We start from the raw sequence: 23,965 nt of genomic DNA, 5'->3' as shown, positions 1-23,965 counted from the left end.
CCTATCCTACCAACAGTTAAAACACATTTGGCAAGCAGGCAAACAAGAAAGAAACATCACCAAACACGAGCCGGTCCACCGAATCAGCCACAGCAGCGGACGCAGAAGGCCGGACGCCTCACACCATGGAAACACAGGCGGCGGGCGGCGGCGGCGTAAAGGGGGGCGAGGGGGTTTACTCACTGAAGGTAGGAATGCCGTACTCACTGCTACAGGTGCGGTTGTACTTGGGGTTCTCCTGGGGGTGTCCCTTGAGCCGGCAGTGGAAGCGGTGCTGCCAGAACTCGGGGAACCAGGGGTTGCGGTGGTTGTTGTCCGGCCGCAGCTTCAGGTAGTAGTCGTCGAACCATTTGACGTCCGCCGACTGGAGCTTGATGGTGATGCCCCCCGCCGCCTCGCGGACGTAGCCGTCCGTCACGTCGTAGCGGTCGGCCCAGCCGTCGCTAAGGAGAGAGAGAGAGAGAGGGAGAGAGAGAGAGAGAGAGAGACAGAGAGAGAGATAGGACGACAGCGAGAGAGACAAACACAAGTCAGCAGAGGGACACGGATATAAGACAGTAGCGAGAGGGAGAGAGAATATAAATATATATTTTTAATGCTACTTTACATGGACATCGACGAATTTCGAATTATAAATATGTACAATGCATAACGTTAGCTCTCTGGTTCATAGCTGGGAGGACTAGAATACCTCCCGTTGCCAGGTCGTAGCTAAGGTCCGTCCTATTTAGAGGAGTGAACAACGTTTCCGTTGCATAAGAACCTTACGGGAGGGTAATGATTGTTCCAGGTATTAGTCAACCCCTCAGGCGTTACCAGGAAAACTTAGTTATGGCTTATGTAAAACTTCATATTTGGATTGTAAAACATATGAAAATATTGTCTTTGTCAAGTGACCATGCTATAAGCGGGACAATGCCCTTCGAGGTGTCCATTATCAGGAATTAATGGACTGCGCGGAGGCAGCCGTCCTCCGCTATGCGTCGGACGGTTCTAAGGCCTCCGCGTTGTCCATTAATTGCTGATAATGGACAGCTTGTCGGGCATTATCCCTTGCATATTCACTCTTTTGGATAACAGACTCATAACATCTCATCAACATAACCATCAGGCCATATTTTACAGGAGAGGGATTGGGTTAGGGATTGGGGGAAAGAGAGAGCGAGAAAGTATGTGGGTGTGAGAGAGAGAGAGAGAGAGAGAGAGAGAGAGAGAGAGAGAGAGAGAGAGAGAGAGAGAGAGAGAGAGAGAGTGTTCATAAGCAAAACAATCTTAATTTACATAATTCTTAAAACGATGTTGTACACATAAAACATGAATAAATCGACTGTTAATGAAATTACAATAACACTATTGTTTAACATTATTTGAATTTCTAAGTGGAACAAATACTTTTGTTTATTACACTTCCTTCGCCAAGTTTCCAACACAACATATTAAAAAACTGTGTGTAACAGCCAAATTATGGTAATTATAGTGTAGTCCATCTATTTTGAAGAATAATGGAAAAGTGTGCTATCATTGTTGAGTTTGTTTTCATCTCGATGTTATCTTGATTTGGGGTTCAATTGTCCCTCTTTTCAAAACATAATAGCCTAGCAGAAGCATAATATAATTTAGACCCACGAAAATGCACGCACGCATAACACAACACACATGCAAATACGACGCAAGGTGTAGGCCTACAAGTAATTCCCTCCCAGATTGTTTTCTCTGAAAAAAGGATAAACAAGTAGTGATCGGAGCAAGAGACATAGAGAGGCAGAGAGGCAGAGAGGCAGAGAGGCAGAGAGAGAGAGAGAGAGAGAGAGAGAGAGAGAGACATGAGGGACCCGAGCAGGAACAGAGGGAGGAACAGAAAACGAATGAGCGCCTCACAGTGTGGTGAAGGGGGATTGATTGATAAGAAATCGGAGGAAGAAAGGAAAGCGTCGCCAGAGCGATGACCAGTCTACACTGAATCCCCAATGAAGGAACAATCCCCTGTCAGATTTACACAGCAGCATAACTCACACAGGGCACATTTATTTCCAATGAAATATTTTGTGTCTCTGTGCGTGAGTGTGTGTGTGTCTGTGTGTTACTGAGCGTGAGGGTGTGTGTTTGTGTGTGTCTGTGTGTCTGAGCGTGAGGGTGTGTGTGTGTGTGTGAATTTGTGAATGTGTGTGTGTTATCATAATCCCCTTTGATAACTCTTCTGTCCTCACACCCCTCCCTCTCTCACACGTCTCTCCCCAGACCAGAGAGGATAAATCACAAGGATGGCACTTCCAGAGGCTGACATCCATCATGTCCTGTAAACACCGAGCTACACCCCCCAGGCCCCTCCACCAAGCAACCCCATCCGGCCACACACCCAGCAACATCAACCAGCTACACCAATTGGATACCTTTGCTGCAACACCCAAACACACCACCCAGCTACACCACCAAGATACACCACCCAGATACACCACCCAGATACCCAAGCTGAATAGCGGTATACCGTCCAGTAGGAGTGTATGCAGAGGATAAAAGTCGCTGATAGAGGGTGGCCCCGCTTCCCCCACACACAGCTACATACACACACACCTGGGCCCTGTACCACGAAGCTCCCTTAGAGGGTTAGCGAGGTATGTTGAGCTCCATGCCTGGGTTAGTTGCACCACGAAAGTCGATCTCTTTTAGCGTCGCTGTATCACCATGGTGACTTATGCTCGCAACCCAACCTGGTCGGGAGCAGTTTTTCGGCTTATGGTGCGTTCGAGTATTCTCTGCGAACCGACTCGGATCTCGGATCTGATGCCACGCCCACACTTCAAGCGTTTTATTATTTCGCTCGGTCGTTGGAGGAAAACATGGACGCCACCCGGAAAGCTGTTGTCGCGGTAGCATTGGCAGAGGACCAGGCGATCCAATATAAGTAGGCTATAGGCCATAGTCAAGTCAAGTTTATTTATATAGCACATTTAAAACAACAGTAGTTGACCAAAGTGCTGTACACAAATACAATATATTTGTTTATATAGGCAGAGATACGGACGCAGTAAGGTATTGCAGTAATACGAGTGATTGAAATTACCATTTAAACCACCAAAGTGGTCCAAGCACAATGAAAACAGTTCATACTTCAAGTCACAATGGGCGCAGCCATCTTGAATTCTGTCTCGGAATTTCGCTCGGTCACCACTGAGTTCAACCGAGATGGCGAGATCGCTGTCCGAGGAAAAGGGGCGTGTTTGTGCGTGTCGCTAGGCAACGTCCTCGGACCTCCGAGACGGATGGATATTAAAACGCACCAGTCTAGCCGGAGATCGGCTACTTAAATCGGCGTGCGCAGCTTCCTAGCCCCTCCTCTGACAATGGCGTCACCATTTGTGGGTGTTCCCGTGGACCCCGGCGCACTTCTCGTACAGGCGTCTCTCCGGAGACAAGGGTTTTACGGGACAGAACCGATCCCTTGGCATTGTCTGACGATATTCAGATTTCAGACTTTATTGTCATTGTGCAAACAACGAAATTGGGGTTCTAAATGAGAGACCTTGGGTGTCTTGAAAGGCGCCTCTAAATTAAATGTATTATTATTATTATTATTATTATACATATTCTCATCAGAGGATGTTCGGTATTTGATCGTCCTTTTGGACCTTATGTAGACAATGATTACTGTTGCGCATTATGTCTCAGTGACAAAGTGCTAGAGTGGAGGTAGCGCGTCAGTCTTGAATTTCTGCGCGGGGGGTTCGACTCCCAAGTGACGCGAATTTATGTGAAGCTTAAAAAGTCCTAATTCTCATTCATATGGATTACTTATTCACTAAAGCTTATGGAATTATATTTTTGTGCTTATTTCGAACTTGAACCCATATTTTCAAGGCCGTGATGCCACCACATCTATGGGGGTAAAATGCATGATGATAGACCGGCGAATTTGAACCCCGGTCGCTGGCGTTCGGGTCTTATACTAATCCACTACGTTACAGCCGCTACCTCTCAGCGGTCGAAAACATGCGATACATTTCTTAAATAGGGTGTATTTAAAGTGAATTCCCTAAATGATAGAATAAGGCAGGATGGACGTTGCTTATGCATTTTTAAATCATCATCATTCTATTTGGATTAATGGCAAAGAATTCTGCATTTGGCATAGTTATTTTACAGACAATATGCAGAATCTTTTCACTTATACTCATATAGACTGCTTGATCTATCGTAAAGGTGAGAAAAATGACGCAAAAAACGCCCCTTTCACGTGAACGCGCACTGAACCTAAAGCGGAAAACCTGCTTCTACTAATTGAATCTAAAGTGAGCTTCGTGGTACCATTTAATCTGATTGCGAGTTGCGGCTCTTTCGAGCCAGGTTTTCCCAAGAAAGCCTGGGTATGTTCAGCGAGCTTCGTGGTATAGGGCACAGGTACGGTGATGTATACTTTAGGAGTTTAACCAGAACTTGGTTGGAGTTTCCCGGTTTTGTGTGACAAATGACGCTTTTCGAAGTAAAACGGACCACCACATCTGGACCTGCTGTGAGTAGAACGTTTATTTTCCTACTAGGCTTACTTGATGTTTAATGTTGGTTCTTGATGTAATTGGACATAATTTGTAGTGTTTTTGCGTGGTTATAGGCCATTTATTTATTCAGGTGGTGTGGTTAAATGTGGATTCAATGTGCGTTGTGTGGGCTGATTTAAGACGTCTATAGAGTCTGATGCGTTTGCCAAATCATGTCTTTTATTAAGCCCTTGATCGTTTTATTAGGTGGATTTTTGCCTTTTAAAAACAAAACAAATTAAAAGTTAAAACCCTTAAGAATTTGATATATTTCTTTCAATTATATTAGTCTAGATGCAGCTAAACTATACACAACTGCCAAAATAAAGTTAAAAAAAATTATTAGTATCAAGTTTTAATGAAGTTTCTACAGGTTAAAGGACTGTCGTTTGGAGAAGATTGGTGCCAATATTTGGGGAAAGGAATGCATGATTAATTCAAATTAAGTTAGCTTGAATCAACTTTGCCTCAGTGGTGTGGTTTGAGCACTAAAACGAATCTGCTGGTTCCGTTACTTCACAGGCCAAAGAGGAGAAAGTGATTCTGTGAGTATCAAAACTGAACCATGAAGAAGAAACTGCGAACTGTAAGTCCTTATATTTCCTCTTTATGCTGGGGCATTGTTTTGGCCTCCTCGTTGGCTGAGGTGGAAAGGTGAATGATTTAAATAATGTTTTTTGTTGGCACGTGGGCTAATTACCTGTTTAGTTTGAACATGTGTCAATGCTGTGTTAGAAGGGGTGTAGTATAGGTTCCAAGTGAATTGTGAGAATAGTAACATAGGGTTTCTCAGAGTGCAGCCAAAACATACTCCAAGGTTTTGTCTAGATTTTCTTTCGACATGCTTCGCCACTACTACCTGAACTTTGCATCACGTCACATGAGTTACCGTATTGATGAGGGTTCAGATTGAGTGATCAGAGATGCATGCTAGGGTTCTGCGCTGTCTGAAGCCTCCAGCTCTGTAGACTTGCCCCCTTCAGGTGAAGGCATGTGTCTAAGAGGTGGTTGTGAAGTCATTTACATGAACTGGGATGTCATTCAAGATGGTGACAGGCTCTCACCTAAAGGAGAAACGCCCGGGGATGAGAGGTGAGGGCTCTTCCTCAATGACTAGAACACCACCTCGGTCCTTCGCTAGAGAACCATGGAGCACATTTCAACGTTGCCCACCATACATCTTGAAGCCGTAGCTACGGTTTCTCTACCTCCGCAGCTGGAGTAGAGCACAGCTGCAGTCACGAAAAGGGTCCTTGGTGGGATCTTACCGCGATAGGTTCTGATTTAAGGGGACCGAACTTCCAGGACCAGCTGGCCTCCTCCATTACTCTGCAGTTCAGCCTGAGAAAGGCTTGCATCTGAGCCAGCAGAGGGCTCATCGGCCTGCTGTTCATATGGGATGAGGAGAATCCTACTGTAAAGACCTACCAACCAATCCCTGCTCTGTTCAAGGTCTGGTCCGTTCATGACCTACCTACCAACTACTGGGACGTCCGATACCTACCAACTACTGGGACGTCCGATACCTACCAACTACTGGGACGTCTGAAACCTACCAACTACTGGGATGTCTGAAACCTACCAACTACTGGGATGTCTGAAACCTACCAACTACTGGGATGTCTGAAACCTACCAGCTACTGGGATGTCTGAAACCTACCAGCTACTGGGATGTCTGAAACCTACCAGCTACTGGGATGTCTGAAACCTACCAGCTACTGGGATGTCTGAAACCTACCAGCTACTGGGATGTCTGAAACCTACCAACTACTGGGATGTCTGAAACCTACCAGCTACTGGGATGTCTGAAACCTACCAGCTACTGGGATGTCTGAAACCTACCAGCTACTGGGATGTCCGATACCTACCAGCTACTGGGATGTCCGATACCTACCATCCCACCACTGGGGTGACCTAATCAGATTACCTTCTCACCACTTCCATCAAATCCCGTCCCTGTTCTCAGGCTCATCAAAGCGGAAGAGTTTGAGTCTGAAGGAAAACAACTGGACTGCCTGTGGCTCTTCAGGTGGGCATGGCGAGGGTTCTACCTTGCCTGGTTGTTCATGTGGTCAGGGTTCTACCTGGCCTGGTTGTTCATGCGGTCAGGGTTCTACCTGGCCTGGTTGTTCATGCGGTCAGGGTTCTGCCTGGCCTGGTTGTTCATGCGGTCAGGGTTCTGCCTGGCCTGGTTGTTCATGTGGTCAGGGTTCTGCCTGGCCTGGTTCTTCATGTGGTCAGGGTTCTACCTGGCCTGGTTGTTCATGCGGTCAGGGTTCTGCCTGGCCTGGTTGTTCATGTGGTCAGGGTTCTACCTGGCCTGGTTCTTCATGTGGTCAGGGTTCTGCCTGGCCTGGTTCTTCATGTGGTCAGGGTTCTACCTGGCCTGGTTCTTCATGTGGTCAGGGTTCTACCTGGCCTGGTTGTTCATGTAGTCAGGGTTCTACCTGGCCTGGTTGTTCATGTGGTCAGGGTTCTACCTGGTTCGGTTGTTCATGTAGTCGGGGTTCTACCTGGCCTGGGGTTCTTCATCCGGGCGTGATCAGGGTGACGAGGCATACCATGTGTGAGCGTGATGACATGGGGATACGCACTTATTATACATCACAACATTTTAGGAAATGGTCCTTCAAGCTTGAAAGACTGCGACGTGGCTGCCCTTTCTAGCCCCGACATGATAGTTGGCTGGCAGGCCCTGTGGATTGTATCTTCTGGACTCCTGTGCTGGGATGCAAGTTTTTCTTGGGCTGAATTGCAATGCATTTGTCGATGCTAGCTGGACCTGGGAGTTGGGTCCCCCTTTGAATCAGAAACCATCTTGGTAACATCCCAACTAGGGTTCTCTTCATGCTGTAACCAAGCTCTTCTTCAGCTGAGGAGGAAAAGAAATCCTCGCTGGGGCTTCAAGATCTATGAAGAGGAATATTGAAATGTGTGCAATGGTTCCCTCTCGTAGGCGCTGTGGTGTATTCTAGTCGCTGAGAAAGAGCCCTCGCATCCTACCCATGGCGTCTCTCCTTGGGGAGTCCCTGTCACAGTCTTGACGGATGTTCCAGGTCATGTAACTGATGCAACAGCCCTTTTGAACACTGTTTCTCCGGAGGGGGGCACGTCTACAGAACAGTAGACTTCAGACAGCACAGTATCCTAACATGCATCTCTGGCCACTCAGACCACACCCGGATCAATATGACAATGCTCATGCGATGTGAAGCGAGGAAGTAGCCAAAAGACAGATTAGTTAGCTTTTTTTGTACACTGGCAAGCATTGTTAATTGGTAGATAATTAGTTAAATGGGGTAACTGAAATGTTTAGTCAAAATGTTTTGTACATAAACCAACAGCAACAAACTACCAGATCACCTCAAGGTAAGTCTGTTGGCTGTATTTTGCAATGAGACGACCACAAGATCTTCATCGTCGTTCAGCTCAAGGTGAGGTGCTGGTTATGTTACTTAGGGATGGTTCGTACTGGAACGTTACGATTCCAGTATGACGGGGCTTGGGGTTTCTGTAGAGGTTGGTAGTTAGTTTTGTGCAGTCTGTGAAGCTCTAATGCTGCAGTACTGTGTGGTGGAGGATAACTGGCAGTACGAACAGGATTGGCAATTGCGTTACGTCATCCACACCTTATTATGGCGTCTGGCAGTACGATCAGGATTGGCAATTGCGTTATGTCATCCACACCTTATTATGGCGTCTGGCAGTACGATCAATATTGGCATTTGCGTAAACCTCATAACTAATGAGCGTACCCAATTAAGGTAATCTGGCAGTGCCCCATTTCTATAGGTAACCATCTGCGATTATTGGTAAATCCTTATGCACTAGAAATTAGGAAGGGCACTCTTAAAATATATATATTTTTAATTATCCCACAAAATACCGCAAACTACTTTGATAACTGCGCTCTACAATCAACTCTCGATTTTCTGCGCATACATTTATCGGGTCGCGTAAAAGATGGAGACGACGGCATTTACATACTACGGCTTTTTAGTTCAACAACCCAGCAGCTGAATGTGGCTAAGTATCATTTTACTATCTAAATTACTATTGATATTGCTAGTGTTCTAAATATCTGGGCTGTGATCTGCTCAATATAGTTTCTGCTAGACTTCAGAAACAAAAGGAAGGGTTAAATGTAAGTGTGCTTATTCACGTATTATCAAATGGTATAGCTGTTTAGAAAAGTAAAGTTAATTGTTGCGCAAATGCTACCATAAACCTTTGACTTTTGAATAAATCAAACTAAGCACAAGGCAACTAAGATACGTGGTGACCAAGAACTCTTATATTGATGTTCAGTTTATTATTGGTGAGGCAGTGATGTAAAGCGCGTCGTGGTGTTTTTAAATGGATGAATGTTGTGCTAACAGACGGGGGGGAAACTCCAGGCCTTGCAGTCCTGATCCTGTATGATGCAGAAGATGTCAATCCAACCGCACATGTGAGTGTTTGATATTGAAGCTTTCACATTGATTCCCACAGTATTTACCAATCTTTTATAACATTATGATCTTCTCAGTGATCTCTGCAGCGTGGTCGGTGGGAGGAGATGTGGCCGAGCAGTTGAACCAGGCTCTATCGGTGTAAGTGGCTTTCGATCAATGTTGATTTTTGCGTTAAAAGGATGAATATTGGATGTTAATGTGCTTGATTATGATGGTTCAGTACCTTGATTTAGTGTTTGGGAGTCCGCTTCCTGAAGACGTCCAACCTGTGTCTAGTTTATTGCTTCTCTTTCTGAAAAATGTACTCATCGCTTTGGTTAAAAGCATCTGCTAAATGTAAATGTAGTTGATTAATAAAGCTAATTTACAGCAGTTTAGAAATGGCACGTCGTCTCCCAAGGTTTAGTTAAATATTGTACAACACAGCTGGTTGGACCTGAGGCTGGGGACCAGAGGGTAACCCCACTACCTGGACCAGTAATGGGGCAGCAGGGTGGACCAGGGTACCATCTCCAAGCCGCTCTGAAACTAATTGTTGAGGCTGATTATTTTTTATTATCTTTCTCAGATTTTCATTCTGACAGTAGTAGTTTATACATTTCTCAACGAGTCAACTTGTAAACTTGAAGTTAGATATTTTTTCCCCTTTACAAATGCAAGGGTGTGCAGGTTTGACCTCCCCGGCTTTGTTACCAGATTTTGGACCCAACTACTGCCGTTTCATGTTAGGTCAGGACGCGTTGGTGGAGGAGGAGGGCTGATGGAGGAGAGCCGACGGAGCCATGGTGGACGAGAGCCGACGGAGGAGCCGTGGTGGAGGTCCTGCCTTAAGAATGATGTCGGGGTGAATGCAGCCAATCTCTAAATTGATTATCACTCTCACTGCTACTGAACGGTTTCTGTTCTAAAATCGGTTACTTCAGCCGTCATCTAATATGGCTGATTTTGGACCCAACTACTGCCGTTTGTTAGGTCAGGACGCGTTGGTTGAGGAGGAGGGCTGATGGAGGAGATCCGTTGGAGCCATGGTGGACGAGAGCCGACAGCGCCATGGTGGACGAGAGCCGACGGAGCCATGGTGGTCGAGAGCCGACGGAGGTGCCGTGGTGGACGAGAGCCGACGGAGGAGCCATGGTGGAGGTCCTGCCTTAAGAATGATGTCGGGGTGAATGCAGCCAGTCTCTAGATTGATTATCACTCTCACTGCTACTGAACGGTTTCTGTTTCTAAAATCGGTTACTTCAGCCGTCATCTAATATGGCAGATTTAGAGAAAACCGTCCTTGGCTTAATGGAGCCATCAGTGAAGTTTTATTGAGACTCTAACCCCTAAATGTGAAGGCTAGAGTACGCTACTGGTAAAATAATTCTACAAGTTTTATCGTTTGTTTTAAATATTGAGTTTCAGCTGAGGCAGAAGACTGTTTGAATAATGTTAACAGTCAAATTTCAAATGTGTGCTGTTGAATTCACAGAATGTTCTACCATTCTCCTGCATAACACATTTTCAAGTGTGTGCATGGTTCTTATTTATTTTTTTAACTTGCAGTGTCTTCTATTCCTCTACATTTTACACCAAAAGCCAGTACTTTGATTCAGAATGGTTTAAAAGAGGCGTCCAGAGAATAATCCCACCAACTGCTCAACTACCACCCCTGTTTGTTACAGACCCAATGCCCTTGGCTGATGGAGGAACTGCATCTGGAGGACGACCATGAATCTACCTGCCAACAGGTGGTACTGGTTTGCACTGGTTTGCATGAACTGAACATGGTGGACATGAGGCAAATTCCCTGCTTTTTGCTCCAGACCAGGACTCTGTGAGGGGTGGTGATGGAGCCGTGCTGAGGACCCGCTGGTGAAGGACGTCCCTCGTGGGGGGGCAAGGACAGCCGACCCTGAGGTGATTATACCTTACACTGCCACCTCAATGTGAAGGAGTAGGCTTCTAGACTAGCCACTCCACCAGCCCTACATCGGTCTCTTTAGCCATCGTTTTGATCAGAATGATTTTGAGAAAAAAGTCGCTGGGTTTAGGGAGCTGTGAGTGAACAGGATTTATTCACTCACAATTTTGCTCTCCATGTGAGGCTGCAGCGTCTGATTTCTCACATTGATTCCCACAGTATTTACCCATCTTTTATAACATTATGATCTTCTCAGTGATCTCTGCAGCGTGGTCGGTGGGAGTAGATGTGGCCGAGCTGTTGAACCAGGCTCTATCGGTGTAAGTGGCTTTCGATCAATGTTGATTTTTGTGTTAAAAGGATGTATATTGGATGTTCATGTGCTTGATTATGATGGTTCAGTACCAGAGGGTAACCCCACTACCTGGACCAGTAATGGGGCAGCAGGGTGGACCAGGGTAACCATCACCAAGCCTCTCTGAAACTAATTGCAGAGGTTGACTATTTTTTATTATCTTTCTCAGATTTTCATTCTGACAGTAGTAGTTTATACATTTCTCAACGAGTATACTTGAGGAAGTTAGATATTTTTTCCCCTTTACAAATACAAGGAAGGGTGTGCAGGTTTGACCTCCCCGGCTTCGTTACCAGATTTTGGACCCAACTACTGCCGTTTGATGTTAGGTCAGGACGCGTTGGTGGAGGAGGAGGACTGATGGAGGAGAGCCGACTGAGCCATGTTGGACGAGAAGCGACAGAGCCATGGTGGACGAGAGCTGACGGAGGAGCCATGGTGGACGAGAGCCGACGGCGCCATGGTGGACGAGAGCCGACGGAGGAGCCGTGGTGGACGAGAGCCGACGGCGCCATGGTGGACGAGAGCCGACGGAGCCATGGTGGACGAGAGCCGATGGAGGAGCCGTGGTGGAGGTCCTGCCTTAAGAATGATGTCGGGGTGAATGCAGCCAATCTCGAGTTTGATTATCACTCACTGCTACTGAACGGTTTCTGTTCTAAAATCGGTTACTTCAGCCGTCATCTAATATGGCTGATTTTGGACCCAACTACTGCCGTTTGATGTTAGGTCAGGACGCGTTGGTGGAGGAGGAGGACTGATTGAGGAGAGCCGACGGAGCCATGGTGGACGAGAGCCGACGGCGCCATGGTGGACGAGAGCCGATGGAGGAGCCATGGTGGACGGAGGCCCTGCCTTAAGAATGATGTCGGGGTGAATGCAGCCAGTCTCTAAATTGATTATCACTCACTGCTACTGAACAGTTTCTGTTCTAAAATCGGTTACTTCAGCCGTCATCTAATATGGCAGATTTAGAGAAAACCGTCCTTGGCTTAATGGAGCCATCGGTGAAGTTTTATTGAGACTCTAACCCCTGAATGTGAAGGCTAGAGTCTACGCTACTGGTACAAGAATTCTACAAGTTTTATCGTTTGTTTTAAATATTGAGTTTCAGCTGAGGCAGAAGACTGTTTGAATAATGTTAACAGTCAAATTTCAAATGTGTGCTGTTGAATTCACAGAATGTTCTACCATTCTCCTGCATAACACATTTTCAAGTGTGTGCATGGTTCTTATTTATTTTTTTAACTTGCAGTGTCTTCTATTCCTCTACATTTTACACCAAAAGCCAGTACTTTGATTCAGAATGGTTTAAAAGAGGCGTCCAGAGAATAATCCCACCAACTGCTCAACTACCACCCCTGTTTGTTACAGACCCAATGCCCTTGGCTGATGGAGGAACTGCATCTGGAGGACGACCATGAATCTACCTGCCAACAGGTGGTACTGGTTTGCACTGGTTTGCATGAACTGAACATGGTGGACATGAGGCAAATTCCCTGCTTTTTGCTCCAGACCAGGACTCTGTGAGGGGTGGTGATGGAGCCGTGCTGAGGACCCGCTGGTGAAGGACGTCCCTCGTGGGGGGGCAAGGACAGCCGACCCTGAGGTGATTATACCTTACACTGCCACCTCAATGTGAAGGAGTAGGCTTCTAGACTAGCCACTCCACCAGCCCTACATCGGTCTCTTTAGCCATCGTTTTGATCAGAATGATTTTGAGAAAAAAGTCGCTGGGTTTAGGGAGCTGTGAGTGAACAGGATTTATTCACTCACAATTTTGCTCTCCATGTGAGGCTGCAGCGTCTGATTTCTCACATTGATTCCCACAGTATTTACCCATCTTTTATAACATTATGATCTTCTCAGTGATCTCTGCAGCGTGGTCGGTGGGAGTAGATGTGGCCGAGCTGTTGAACCAGGCTCTATCGGTGTAAGTGGCTTTCGATCAATGTTGATTTTTGTGTTAAAAGGATGTATATTGGATGTTCATGTGCTTGATTATGATGGTTCAGTACCAGAGGGTAACCCCACTACCTGGACCAGTAATGGGGCAGCAGGGTGGACCAGGGTAACCATCACCAAGCCTCTCTGAAACTAATTGCAGAGGTTGACTATTTTTTATTATCTTTCTCAGATTTTCATTCTGACAGTAGTAGTTTATACATTTCTCAACGAGTATACTTGAGGAAGTTAGATATTTTTTCCCCTTTACAAATACAAGGAAGGGTGTGCAGGTTTGACCTCCCCGGCTTCGTTACCAGATTTTGGACCCAACTACTGCCGTTTGATGTTAGGTCAGGACGCGTTGGTGGAGGAGGAGGACTGATGGAGGAGAGCCGACTGAGCCATGTTGGACGAGAAGCGACAGAGCCATGGTGGACGAGAGCTGACGGAGGAGCCATGGTGGACGAGAGCCGACGGCGCCATGGTGGACGAGAGCCGACGGAGGAGCCGTGGTGGACGAGAGCCGACGGCGCCATGGTGGACGAGAGCCGACGGAGCCATGGTGGACGAGAGCCGATGGAGGAGCCGTGGTGGAGGTCCTGCCTTAAGAATGATGTCGGGGTGAATGCAGCCAATCTCGAGTTTGATTATCACTCACTGCTACTGAACGGTTTCTGTTCTAAAATCGGTTACTTCAGCCGTCATCTAATATGGCTGATTTTGGACCCAACTACTGCCGTTTGATGTTAGGTCAGGACGCGTTGGTGGAGGAGGAGGACTGATTGAGGAGAGCCGACGGAGCCATGGTGGACGAGAGCCGACGGCGCCATGGTGGACGAGAGCCGATGGAGGAGCCATGGTGGACGGAGGCCCTGCCTTAAGAATGATGTCGGGGTGAATGCAGCCAGTCTCTAAATTGATTATCACTCACTGCTACTGAACAGTTTCTGTTCTAAAATCGGTTACTTCAGCCGTCATCTAATATGGCAGATTTAGAGAAAACCGTCCTTGGCTTAATGGAGCCATCGGTGAAGTTTTATTGAGACTCTAACCCCTGAATGTGAAGGCTAGAGTCTACGCTACTGGTACAAGAATTCTACAAGTTTTATCGTTTGTTTTAAATATTGAGTTTCAGCTGAGGCAGAAGACTGTTTGAATAATGTTAACAGTCAAATTTCAAATGTGTGCTGTTGAATTCACAGAATGTTCTACCATTCTCCTGCATAACACATTTTCAAGTGTGTGCATGGTTCTTATTTATTTTTTTAACTTTTTTAACTTTTTTTAACTTAAATTTTACACTAAAAGCCAGTACTTTGGTTCAGAATGGTTTAAAAGAGGCGTCCAAAGAATAATCCCACCCACTGCTCAACTACCACCCCTGTTTGTTACAGACCCAATGCCCTTGGCTGATGGAGGAACTGCATCTGGAGGACGACCATGAATCTACCTGCCAACAGGTGGTACTGGTTTGCACTGGTTTGCATGAACTGAACATGGTGGACATGAGGCAAATTCCCTGCTTTTTGCTCCAGACCAGGACTCTGTGATGGAGGGGGGCTGATAGAGCCGTGCTGAGGACCCGCTGGTGAAGGACGTCCCTCGGTGGGGGGGCAAGGACAGCCGACCCTGAGGTGATTATACCTTACACTGCCACCTCAATGTGAAAAAGTAGGCTGCTAGACTAGCCACTCCACCAGCCCTACATCGGTCTCTTCAGCCATCGTTTTGATCAGAATGATTTTGAGAAAAAAGTCGCTGGGTTAATGGAGCTGTGAGTGAACAGGATTTATTCACTCACAATTTTGCTCTCCATGTGTGGCTGCAGCGTCTGATTTCTCACATGAGTTCTGAAAGTTGTTATTCTGTAAAGGGGACGTATTATACCACCAGGTGTGAGTGTGATTAGCCTAACAAGCGGTTTTGAAAATCTGCCCCATATGACATCACTAGTGGGCGTGTCCACCTAGATCTGTGCTGTACAGATCATTCTACCAGCCTACCCAGTGGACCGAAGTAAACGTTGCTCATCTATCCAGCACAGATCTAGGTGTACACGCCCAGTAGTGATGTAATATGTGTCAGATTTTGGAAACGGCTTGTAAGGCTAATCACACTCACACCTGGTGGTATAATGTCCCCTTTTAAAATGAAGAAAAACTGTCTACTGAGGTGTGAGAATGTTTTTTCTTTTCATATCCTGATTGTATCGCTGACCCACCAGGATCCGCTCGGATCTACGATCGCTACGATGCGACTGCATGAACACATGACTGTGTTCAGTCATGTGACCATCAGAACTAAGTGATTCAATTATTTATGGAACTGAACAGCATTTTCATCAACTAGAATATTTCAGTGTTCTGACTTAAGAGATTACAAACTATAGCTGCTTTGCATTTGCTTTAGTTTCTATGCAAGTTGGAAAGAATAAAACAAATCATATTCAATGCCCTCATTAACACTCCAGCCAGGGCTTTGGTTTAAACTGGGCGTCACAAGAATACCCCCCCCCCCCCCAATTGCTCAACTACCACCACTGTTTACACAGACCAGGAGTCCTTGCCTGAGGAGAGCTGATGGAGGAGCCGTGCACCTGGAGAACCATGAGTCTGCCTGCCAACAAGTAGTACTGGTATGTTTGCATGAACTAAACATGACTTGTACTGGGAAACAACAGTTTACTACCAGACATTATAGCAAACTACCACTGATGTCAGACCATCAAACTACCACTTTGATTGTGCCCAGACATTGAGGCCAAACGGCCCCGTTTGTCCCCAAACAGGAAGGCGGGGCATAGGCCTGCCTGGTGAAGGACGTCAGGGTGGGGCGAGTGACACCCGACTCCAAGGGGATATCCACTGAGGAGAGAGCTGAAGGAGCCATGCATCTGGAAGGTGAGTCTGTTGCTGATGGAACTCTTAACAGGGCAGGATGGGGTGTTTGGCTCTCCATCAAATGGTGCTGGGTTCCACCCCTGAGTTCTCAGACTACATGGCATGACGCACTTCTGAATTCACCAAGTCTCTTTGGCTCAGACGGTCTGCTAAATAACTGAATCATTGTATCCTTTTGTATTCATATCATCCGTCTTTGTAAGGTGCAGTTGAAATGCTGTGTCCAGTCTGGGACAGACAGACCTGAGCTGCATCAAACCTGTATCTCTGACCAGCTGGAGGCCTTTAGGTCAGTATCCCACTGCTGAAGATGACATGGACATCGTGTTCATTGACTACAGGTGTAATAACCTTTTGATAACGTGACACTACCTAGACAGTCAACTGAACAATATGCTGTTTTCCTCTGTCCAGATTTCAGTGATCAACAACCGCCACTCATCGCTGGCCTGTGGATTCATCTCCTCCACACTCGCGCAACGTGACCTTGGCCTGTGGATTCATCTACTCCACACTCACACAACAGGACTTTGGCCTGTGGATTCATCTCCTCCACACTCGCGCAACGTGACCTTCTCACCATCTGTTGCACGTTTGGATGCACCGAGCGTGTTCCATCGAGGGTTCCTTCCTCCCCATAGTGGGAGGGTTCCTTGTCCTTCAAGGCGTCGGGGTTCAGTGTTAGGGACAGAGTTAGGGACAGATGGCTGCGCTGGATTCACGATATACGCTTTGTGATCAAAATGGGTTCGGACATCGGACAAAACGCTTCCCAAAATGTTTCAATGTGCAAACGATTTTATAAAATGTATACTCGTGGTGTTTATATAAAATCGTATATAACAAATTCTACCTGGTTGTGTGGCTTTTTCTGCATGTTGTGCATTATGTGATGTTTAATACTGACCATAATGAGTTAACCTATACACATCTACCCTACCCTCGACCTCTACCCTCACCTTGACCCCCCCCCTCTACCCTCACCTTGACCCCCCCCTCTACCCTCACCTTGACCCCCCCCCTCTACCCTCACCTTGACCCCCCCCCTCTACCCTCACCTTGACCCCCCCCCTCTACCCTCTACCCTCACCTTGACCCCCCCCCTCTACCCTCACCTTGACCCCCCCCCCCCTCTACCCTCACCTTGACCCCCCCCTCACCTTGACCCCCCCCTCTACCCTCACCTTGACCCCCCCCTCTACCCTCACCTTGACCCCCCCCCTCTACCCTCACCTTGACCCCCCCCCTCTACCCTCACCTTGACCCCCCCCCCTCTACCCTCACCTTGACCCCTCTACCCTCACCTTGACCCCCCCCCTCTACCCTCACCTTGACCCCCCCTCTACCCTCACCTTGACCCCCCCCCTCTACCCTCACCTTGACCCCCCCCTCTACCCTCACCTTGACCCCCCCCCTCTACCCTCACCTTGACCTCCCCCCTCTACCCTCACCTTGACCCCCCCCCCTCTACCCTCACCTTGACCCCCCCCTCTACCCTCACCTTGACCCCCCCCCCTCTACCCTCACCTTGACCCCCCCCTCTACCCTCACCTTGACCCCCCCCCCCCCCCCCCTCTACGGGACTCTCTAAATCGACGCCACTTCGACCTGGGCGGGACTTTACGTCCTACGTCACTCGCTATGGGTTTGCATGTGTGCGTGTAGCCGTTTGTGTCTTATCCTTAGCGTTACCCTAACCTTAACCCCAGTAACATTTCTTCATCATAAACTACAAGTTACGCAAAATGGCATGCAAACATCCAGTCCAATATGAAAGAAAAAAAGCTAGCTTCATTAAGGAATCGAACCCCTTATCCCGTCCCCGCGTTAATGAGTTGTTCTCTGACCACTAACCCATCAGGTCTTGGTACATGCGATTCAAGAGTTAACCACTTGACAATCTTTAAACTTCGGTTGCCTAGAAATTGTAAAGACAGTAAAGTGTGTACATTGTTCGAGTATCCGTCACTCGCGATGTGTGTGCAGTCCAAAATGAAAGAAAAAACCTTGCATCACTAGGGAATCGAACCCCCAATCATCAGTTGGTCGTTGGTAACTGTAAACAAAGAGATCGCATTTTGTTTAACTGCTAACTAACAAACGGGTTTATGCGTTCACTGAACAAAGATTATGGAAATAAAAGACCACTTTTCCATCAGAAAAATCATCTGAACCGTTATTACCAACCCATAGACACTAAAGCCAAAACCATTCTCACATGCATTGCACACCCATCGCGAGTGACGGCTACGCGCACACATGCACACCCATAGCGAGTGACGTAGGACGTAAAGTCCCGCCCAGGTCGAAGTGGCGTCGATTTGCTAGAGGATCACAACTTTCCACTACACACACACACACACACACACACACACACACACACACACACACACAACCATGACATCAAACACACACATGCACACCAACTCGCATACACCCATTCAAGGACAGACACACACACACACACACACACACACACACACACACACACACACACACACACACACACACACACACACACCAGAATGATGGATGGAGAGATGGGTCACCCTTGAAAGATTGATCACCCTCTTTCCTGATGTCTATCCCCCACATTGCACATGATAGTTTGACCTAAAAACACACACACACACACACACACACACACACACACACACACACACACACACACACACACACACACACACACACACAATACAATGTAAGGCAAGTTTTTCTCATCATAAAAGTTTCTGATTCCTGAGCACGCATATTGTCTGCGTGAAGCAGATGTAGGTTTCCTGAAACGGCAGGGCTGTGAGGCCCAAGACAGATCCATAGTATATTGAAACTTGATAAATAGAGGTCCCCCTCGGGACAGCAAATCAAATCTGTTAGCTCTTGCAGAGCGCTGTTATTGGAACTCCCCTCCAGGCCGGGCTAAACAGGATAGCATGGTGAAAGGGGGATATGAGACATTTCACATTGCTTTGTTTTGATAACATCACAACTGCCATATTCGGACACGCATTCAGTAGTGGATTGTAGATCTACCAAGTGAGAAATGTAGATTTTAACACACTAAAAACACAAAGACAGAGGGAAACACCGAGGCGAGGTCAGTTTGGATGAAAAGTAAGTAACTAATCAATCAACTGCCATGGATCAAGAGTCGTGTTCTCTCTTTCCTCTCTCCTCTCTCTTCCTCTTCCTCACTCCCTGTCATTGTATCCTTCCTCTTGGATCAATGGTTCCCCTCCTCTGCTTTCCCTGTCAAAAATGTCTCTTTCTCTCTCTCTCTCTCGCTCCATCTGTGCCTTCACTCTCTTTCTATCTTTCACACCTCCACCTCTCCCTTGAGACCCCCCTCCCCCCTCCACCCCCCCCCCCCCTCTCCACTCCAGCCACATGCGCTGTCATCCGCTTCTCCCGCTGTTGCATTCAGGCATGTCTATCTATCAATGGATCCGTCATCTCACTGTCAGCCTCTCTCTCTCTCTCTCTCTCTCTCTCTCTCTCTGTCTCTCTCTCCGTCTCTCTCTATCTCTCTCTCTCCCTTGCCCTTCAACCTTCGCATGGGTGTCCGTCTCCCATTCATCACATTTTCTTTTTACTTGCACTTTATTTTTCAGCTTCCTCCCCGCATATTGACCCACTCCTTCATGTTCAACGCTTTCCCCTCTTCCTCTCACACATACACACACAGTTCATTTCTTTGATGAGGTTTGTTGCTTTCCCCTTAGTTTCCTGTTTACTTCTGCCATATGTTTGGCAAATTTCCTGGCAGATCACACCAGGACACACACACACACACACACACACACACACACACACACACACACACACACACACACACACACACACACACACACACACACACAAATGGCTTTCCACCTCGAGTAGGTAAAAGTAAGTTTCCAGAAAGACCCCTGAAATATATCTCCATACAGATGAAACCACCTTGCCTCATGGAGATTATCCTGGCTCACTCCACAGCCGTTTGGCACCCGAAGACAGAGAGCAATCAGTTTGATTTTCCCTCCAATATAAGCCCTGGTAAGAAATACTTTGTGTTGGTTCTCCCTCTGTTTGTCCATCAGACACAAGAGGATTTTCATTTCCATACAAGCCCAGTCAGGGGAACAGAAGCACAGAGCCAGGCTGGGCCTCATCTGAATGATTCCACAGCTCACGGTAGGTGTAAATGAACAGGCTTATCCATCTGGCATGGAGGACAGGACAGGACTGGACAGGATAGGTTTTTTGATCGCTGTGGGAATAACTTTCAGGTACATTTGCATACAAGTTTTTTTGTTTCACTTTTAATTGGTACTGGTTTCTGTACTCTAAATCAAGTTGTGACATGTTTAGATTGTATTACCACAATGTGGATCAAATTGAAGCAGCAAAATAAGTGGGTCCTGAAACAACAACCATGACAAAACATAAAGTGCCTTAAAGTGAGCCCTGTGTGTCGAAATAAATGCATTTTTATATATATGTATATATATATATATATATATGCCATATATAAATCATTCACACACATACCCACATACTCACAGACAAAGCACACTTTCAAACTAAGCGGTCAACAAGCAGCCTGTGGTGTGTGGATGGTGTGTTTAGTCATGAGTGTGCTGGCATTTGAACACATGTTGGTACCACAGCACAGATGACTTCACCTACAGCAGTTATGTAACTGTGTAGGCGATGTTGTCATAAGAAGAGGGCTTCTGAAGAGCTCTTTAATGCATACGTCTAAAAGTGTGAAAATATATGGGAATTTGTGGGTTGGCTTTCCATTTGTGGGTTGACACAACCATGACATCAAACACACACATGCACACCAACTGTGTGTGTTTGTGTAAGTGTGCGTGTGTGTGTGTGTGTGTGTGTGTGTATGTGTGTACACACATGTGTGTGTGTGTATGTGTACACACGCACGCACGCACGCACACACACACACACACATACAAGAGCAACACAAACCCCAACAGATGATTTAAAGAACCCAGAGCAGTTGCCATGGTTTTGCAGCCCACGCTCATCTCTCCATGTGTTGTGTCTTGTTAGGACATGTAAGGCACACAGACACGCACACACACACACAAACGCATGCATGCACACCGATAGACACACACACACACACAGGCACACATTCCCCGCAAAATGGTCTTTTAGGGCACCGCGCTACCTTGATCAACCTGTTTAGCAGCCAATCCTACATCCCAATGCCTAGGGCCACCTCACTTCCTATTCAATTAATTGGAAATATAAATAGAAAGTAGAACTCATTTCCAAAAAGAGGATTCATGCTAAGCTATTACTCTCCCGGTGATGGAGTTGTCCCAGAGATAAACATGTTTATGAAGTCACGTCTATCAAGTAAATTATTTCTTTCTTTTTTATTCTTCAAGTTCATTTCACCCTGTGTTATTATTAGTGCATGTTTGTTCTTTCCAAAAAGTAACAGATAGCGACAGCACTTGCTTCAACTTAATAATGATGTTCCACACTAATGATAATTGAGAGTTCCTCAGAGATAACAGGGTACTTCATGTCCAGGGGCGGTGGTGGACTACAGTCTACTGCTTCAAAATAATATTTGGAGTTTGTTTTAAAGAGGTAAGCGGGGCTGTTTAGATGTAATATCAGATATATCCTAAATTAATTCATATCTAAGGTCATGAAATGGCACTCAACCTGGACATCCCTCCTCTATGGCTGCCATGGCAACTAGGCAGACATTCAAGATTGGCATTGGCTGCCATATGCCATTACAACACACATGCATGCATGCAACCACTTGTGGGGATGTACACACATGTTCACGCACGTGCAAACACACACACACACACACACACACACACACACACACACACACACACACACACACACACACACACACACACCCATGTTATGTTATACATGCAATGAATATTCAAATTAAAAGTGTGCAGTTTGTGAACATTCTGCTCTATGATGAGGTTGTAAGATCTGCTGTAATATATGAGGATGAAATCATTGTTGCTATTTGCCAGGCTTCATTACGAGTTAAACTACATTAATTTCATGAGCGGTATAATATTTAATGCAATAATGCTGTCTTTATTGAAGCTTTTATTCATTGAAAAAGGGATGAAAGAAAAAAAGAATGTTTCCTGATCTTACAGTTTTTTTCAATTGCTTGAACACGTTTTGCAAAATTTGGCTCAGTGTCAAAACTCAACACACAAGCAAATAAGACACAACACTGGGAAATAAACCATTCACATCTATGTCAAATTGAAACTCGGCTATCGAAACCTAGCAATTCTTTGTAAAAATGGCACTCTGATGTCAAAATGAAACACACTTGCATCATATGAATACACTTTCAGATCAGCAGCAACACATTGGTCTACTTTATATAAAACACTGCAGTCTTTCATGTTCACTGTTTTTATTCAGCACCACAGAGGGCACGTTTTCACCACAACCAAAATAAATACTAAATACTGTATATTGCTCTACTGTACATTACAGTGCAGTAAATACAGTTTGAGCAAAAATAAATAAATAAATAAACCCTATTGTACTGTGAACACAGAAAAACATGGCAATTGTGCATGGGTGGGCTTATGGACCCTGCCGTCTGTTGGGGTCTGGCCATAGGATCTCATCAACATCACAAGTAATATTTTCTCCGCCGCAAAGCATCCGGGAAAATATTGCCTTGTGTGCCGAATCCATCCATGGATTGACCCTATGTTGATGTCTCTGCAGGCCTGTTCCATTGCCTGCAGAAGAGGCATGCGAGCATGAGGTTGGCGGTCATATACGCACCATCTCCAAGCCGAAAATAATTATTCTATGGGGTTTAGAAATGGTGTGTAAGGGGGCAAGTATAGGACTTCAAATTGATGATGGTTGGTGAACCAGTTGCAGACCAGAGCAGCCCGATGGAAACCAACAATGTATATGTGGTACTGATACAATGGCACATATTCAGCTGTAACTGGATGACACCAATACTGTATTGTAAATGTAAAGGACTGTAACACTTACCTGTACATGTTCACGTCGAAGTCCTTTGACCCTGACACTGTTTCTCTCAAATGGGACCCTGTACAATTGCTTCATGGTAATTTGGTGCTTTACCATGATGCGTCTGATATTGGAAATGCTCACTCGCTCTATGTTATTGAATACTTCTCTATCTGATACAGTCTGAGTAGAGTAGAAAGTAGAGAGTTGAAGACATACCTGTTTTCGAGTTGGAATGTCCTTATTATGGATGAAACTGTTGGTGTTCAGTTTTGGAAGAAAGTGTTTTCAGGTGTGTAAGTAAGTATTCTCAATTAACCAATGTGTTTAGGATTTTGAATAGATGTGTTTTAGCAATGGTACAATGAGACGTCATTTTTGAATGAAGTGTCTTATGTATGAAATACTGTGTAGTGTGCAGGAGCAAGTGTGTTGCAGAAAGGAGCAAGTGTGTTGCACAATTGCAACTAAAGTGCAAAGCAGCGCTTTTGTTTAAGGAATGGTTACATGTGTTTAAGGTATAGAAACAAAAACTTCAAGTTGTGTTGCTTTGGTCTAAGCATGTGTCTATAGTGTTCAAGCAATTGAAAAAAACTGTAAGCAGGTTTGACATTTTTGGAGGAAAATGTTAAAACTAGACAAATGCAGTCAGCCAGCTTCATATGTCCTGACAAATAGTGGACAGTGTTCACCATGACAACAGAAAAACTCATTAGACAAAATGTCAAAACTGCCTTGCTCTGTCTTGATTAATGTGTATATGTTTGAGTTTGTGTGTGGTCATGCGGTGTGTGGCTGTGTGTGTGGATGGATAGAGCGTTGATTACGTGAGATTCTGTGAGTGTTCATAACTGCTTAGTTAC

General features: G+C 45.9%; 1 protein-coding gene and 2 long non-coding RNA genes across 4 annotated transcripts in view; 2 read left to right on the top strand and 1 right to left on the bottom strand.

The window, feature by feature from the left end:
- grm5b (glutamate receptor, metabotropic 5b) overlaps positions 1–23,965 on the bottom strand; it is a 70,369-nt gene that overhangs the window by 22,220 nt on the left and 24,184 nt on the right. The window contains 1 exon segment of the mRNA XM_060074459.1: positions 208–443. Within this exon segment, the coding sequence (XP_059930442.1) occupies positions 208–443 (236 nt within the window).
- Positions 14,003–15,456, top strand: LOC132474051 (uncharacterized). Its single transcript, XR_009529556.1, has 3 exons — positions 14,003–14,088; positions 14,589–14,828; positions 15,419–15,456. It is a non-coding gene; the product is annotated as an uncharacterized LOC132474051 (long non-coding RNA).
- LOC132474050 (uncharacterized) lies at positions 15,999–16,909 on the top strand. Of its 2 annotated transcripts, none has more exons than XR_009529554.1 (3): positions 15,999–16,094; positions 16,304–16,383; positions 16,516–16,909. It is a non-coding gene; the product is annotated as an uncharacterized LOC132474050 (long non-coding RNA). The 2 variants fall into 2 exon arrangements; XR_009529555.1 differs by having other exon boundaries at positions 16,298–16,383.

Source organism: Gadus macrocephalus, chromosome 16 (assembly GCF_031168955.1).
Source record: "Gadus macrocephalus chromosome 16, ASM3116895v1".
Taxonomy (NCBI): Eukaryota; Metazoa; Chordata; class Actinopteri; order Gadiformes; family Gadidae; genus Gadus; species Gadus macrocephalus.
Note: the sequence above shows the minus strand (reverse complement) of the source record. Positions and strands in the feature narration are given on the sequence as shown.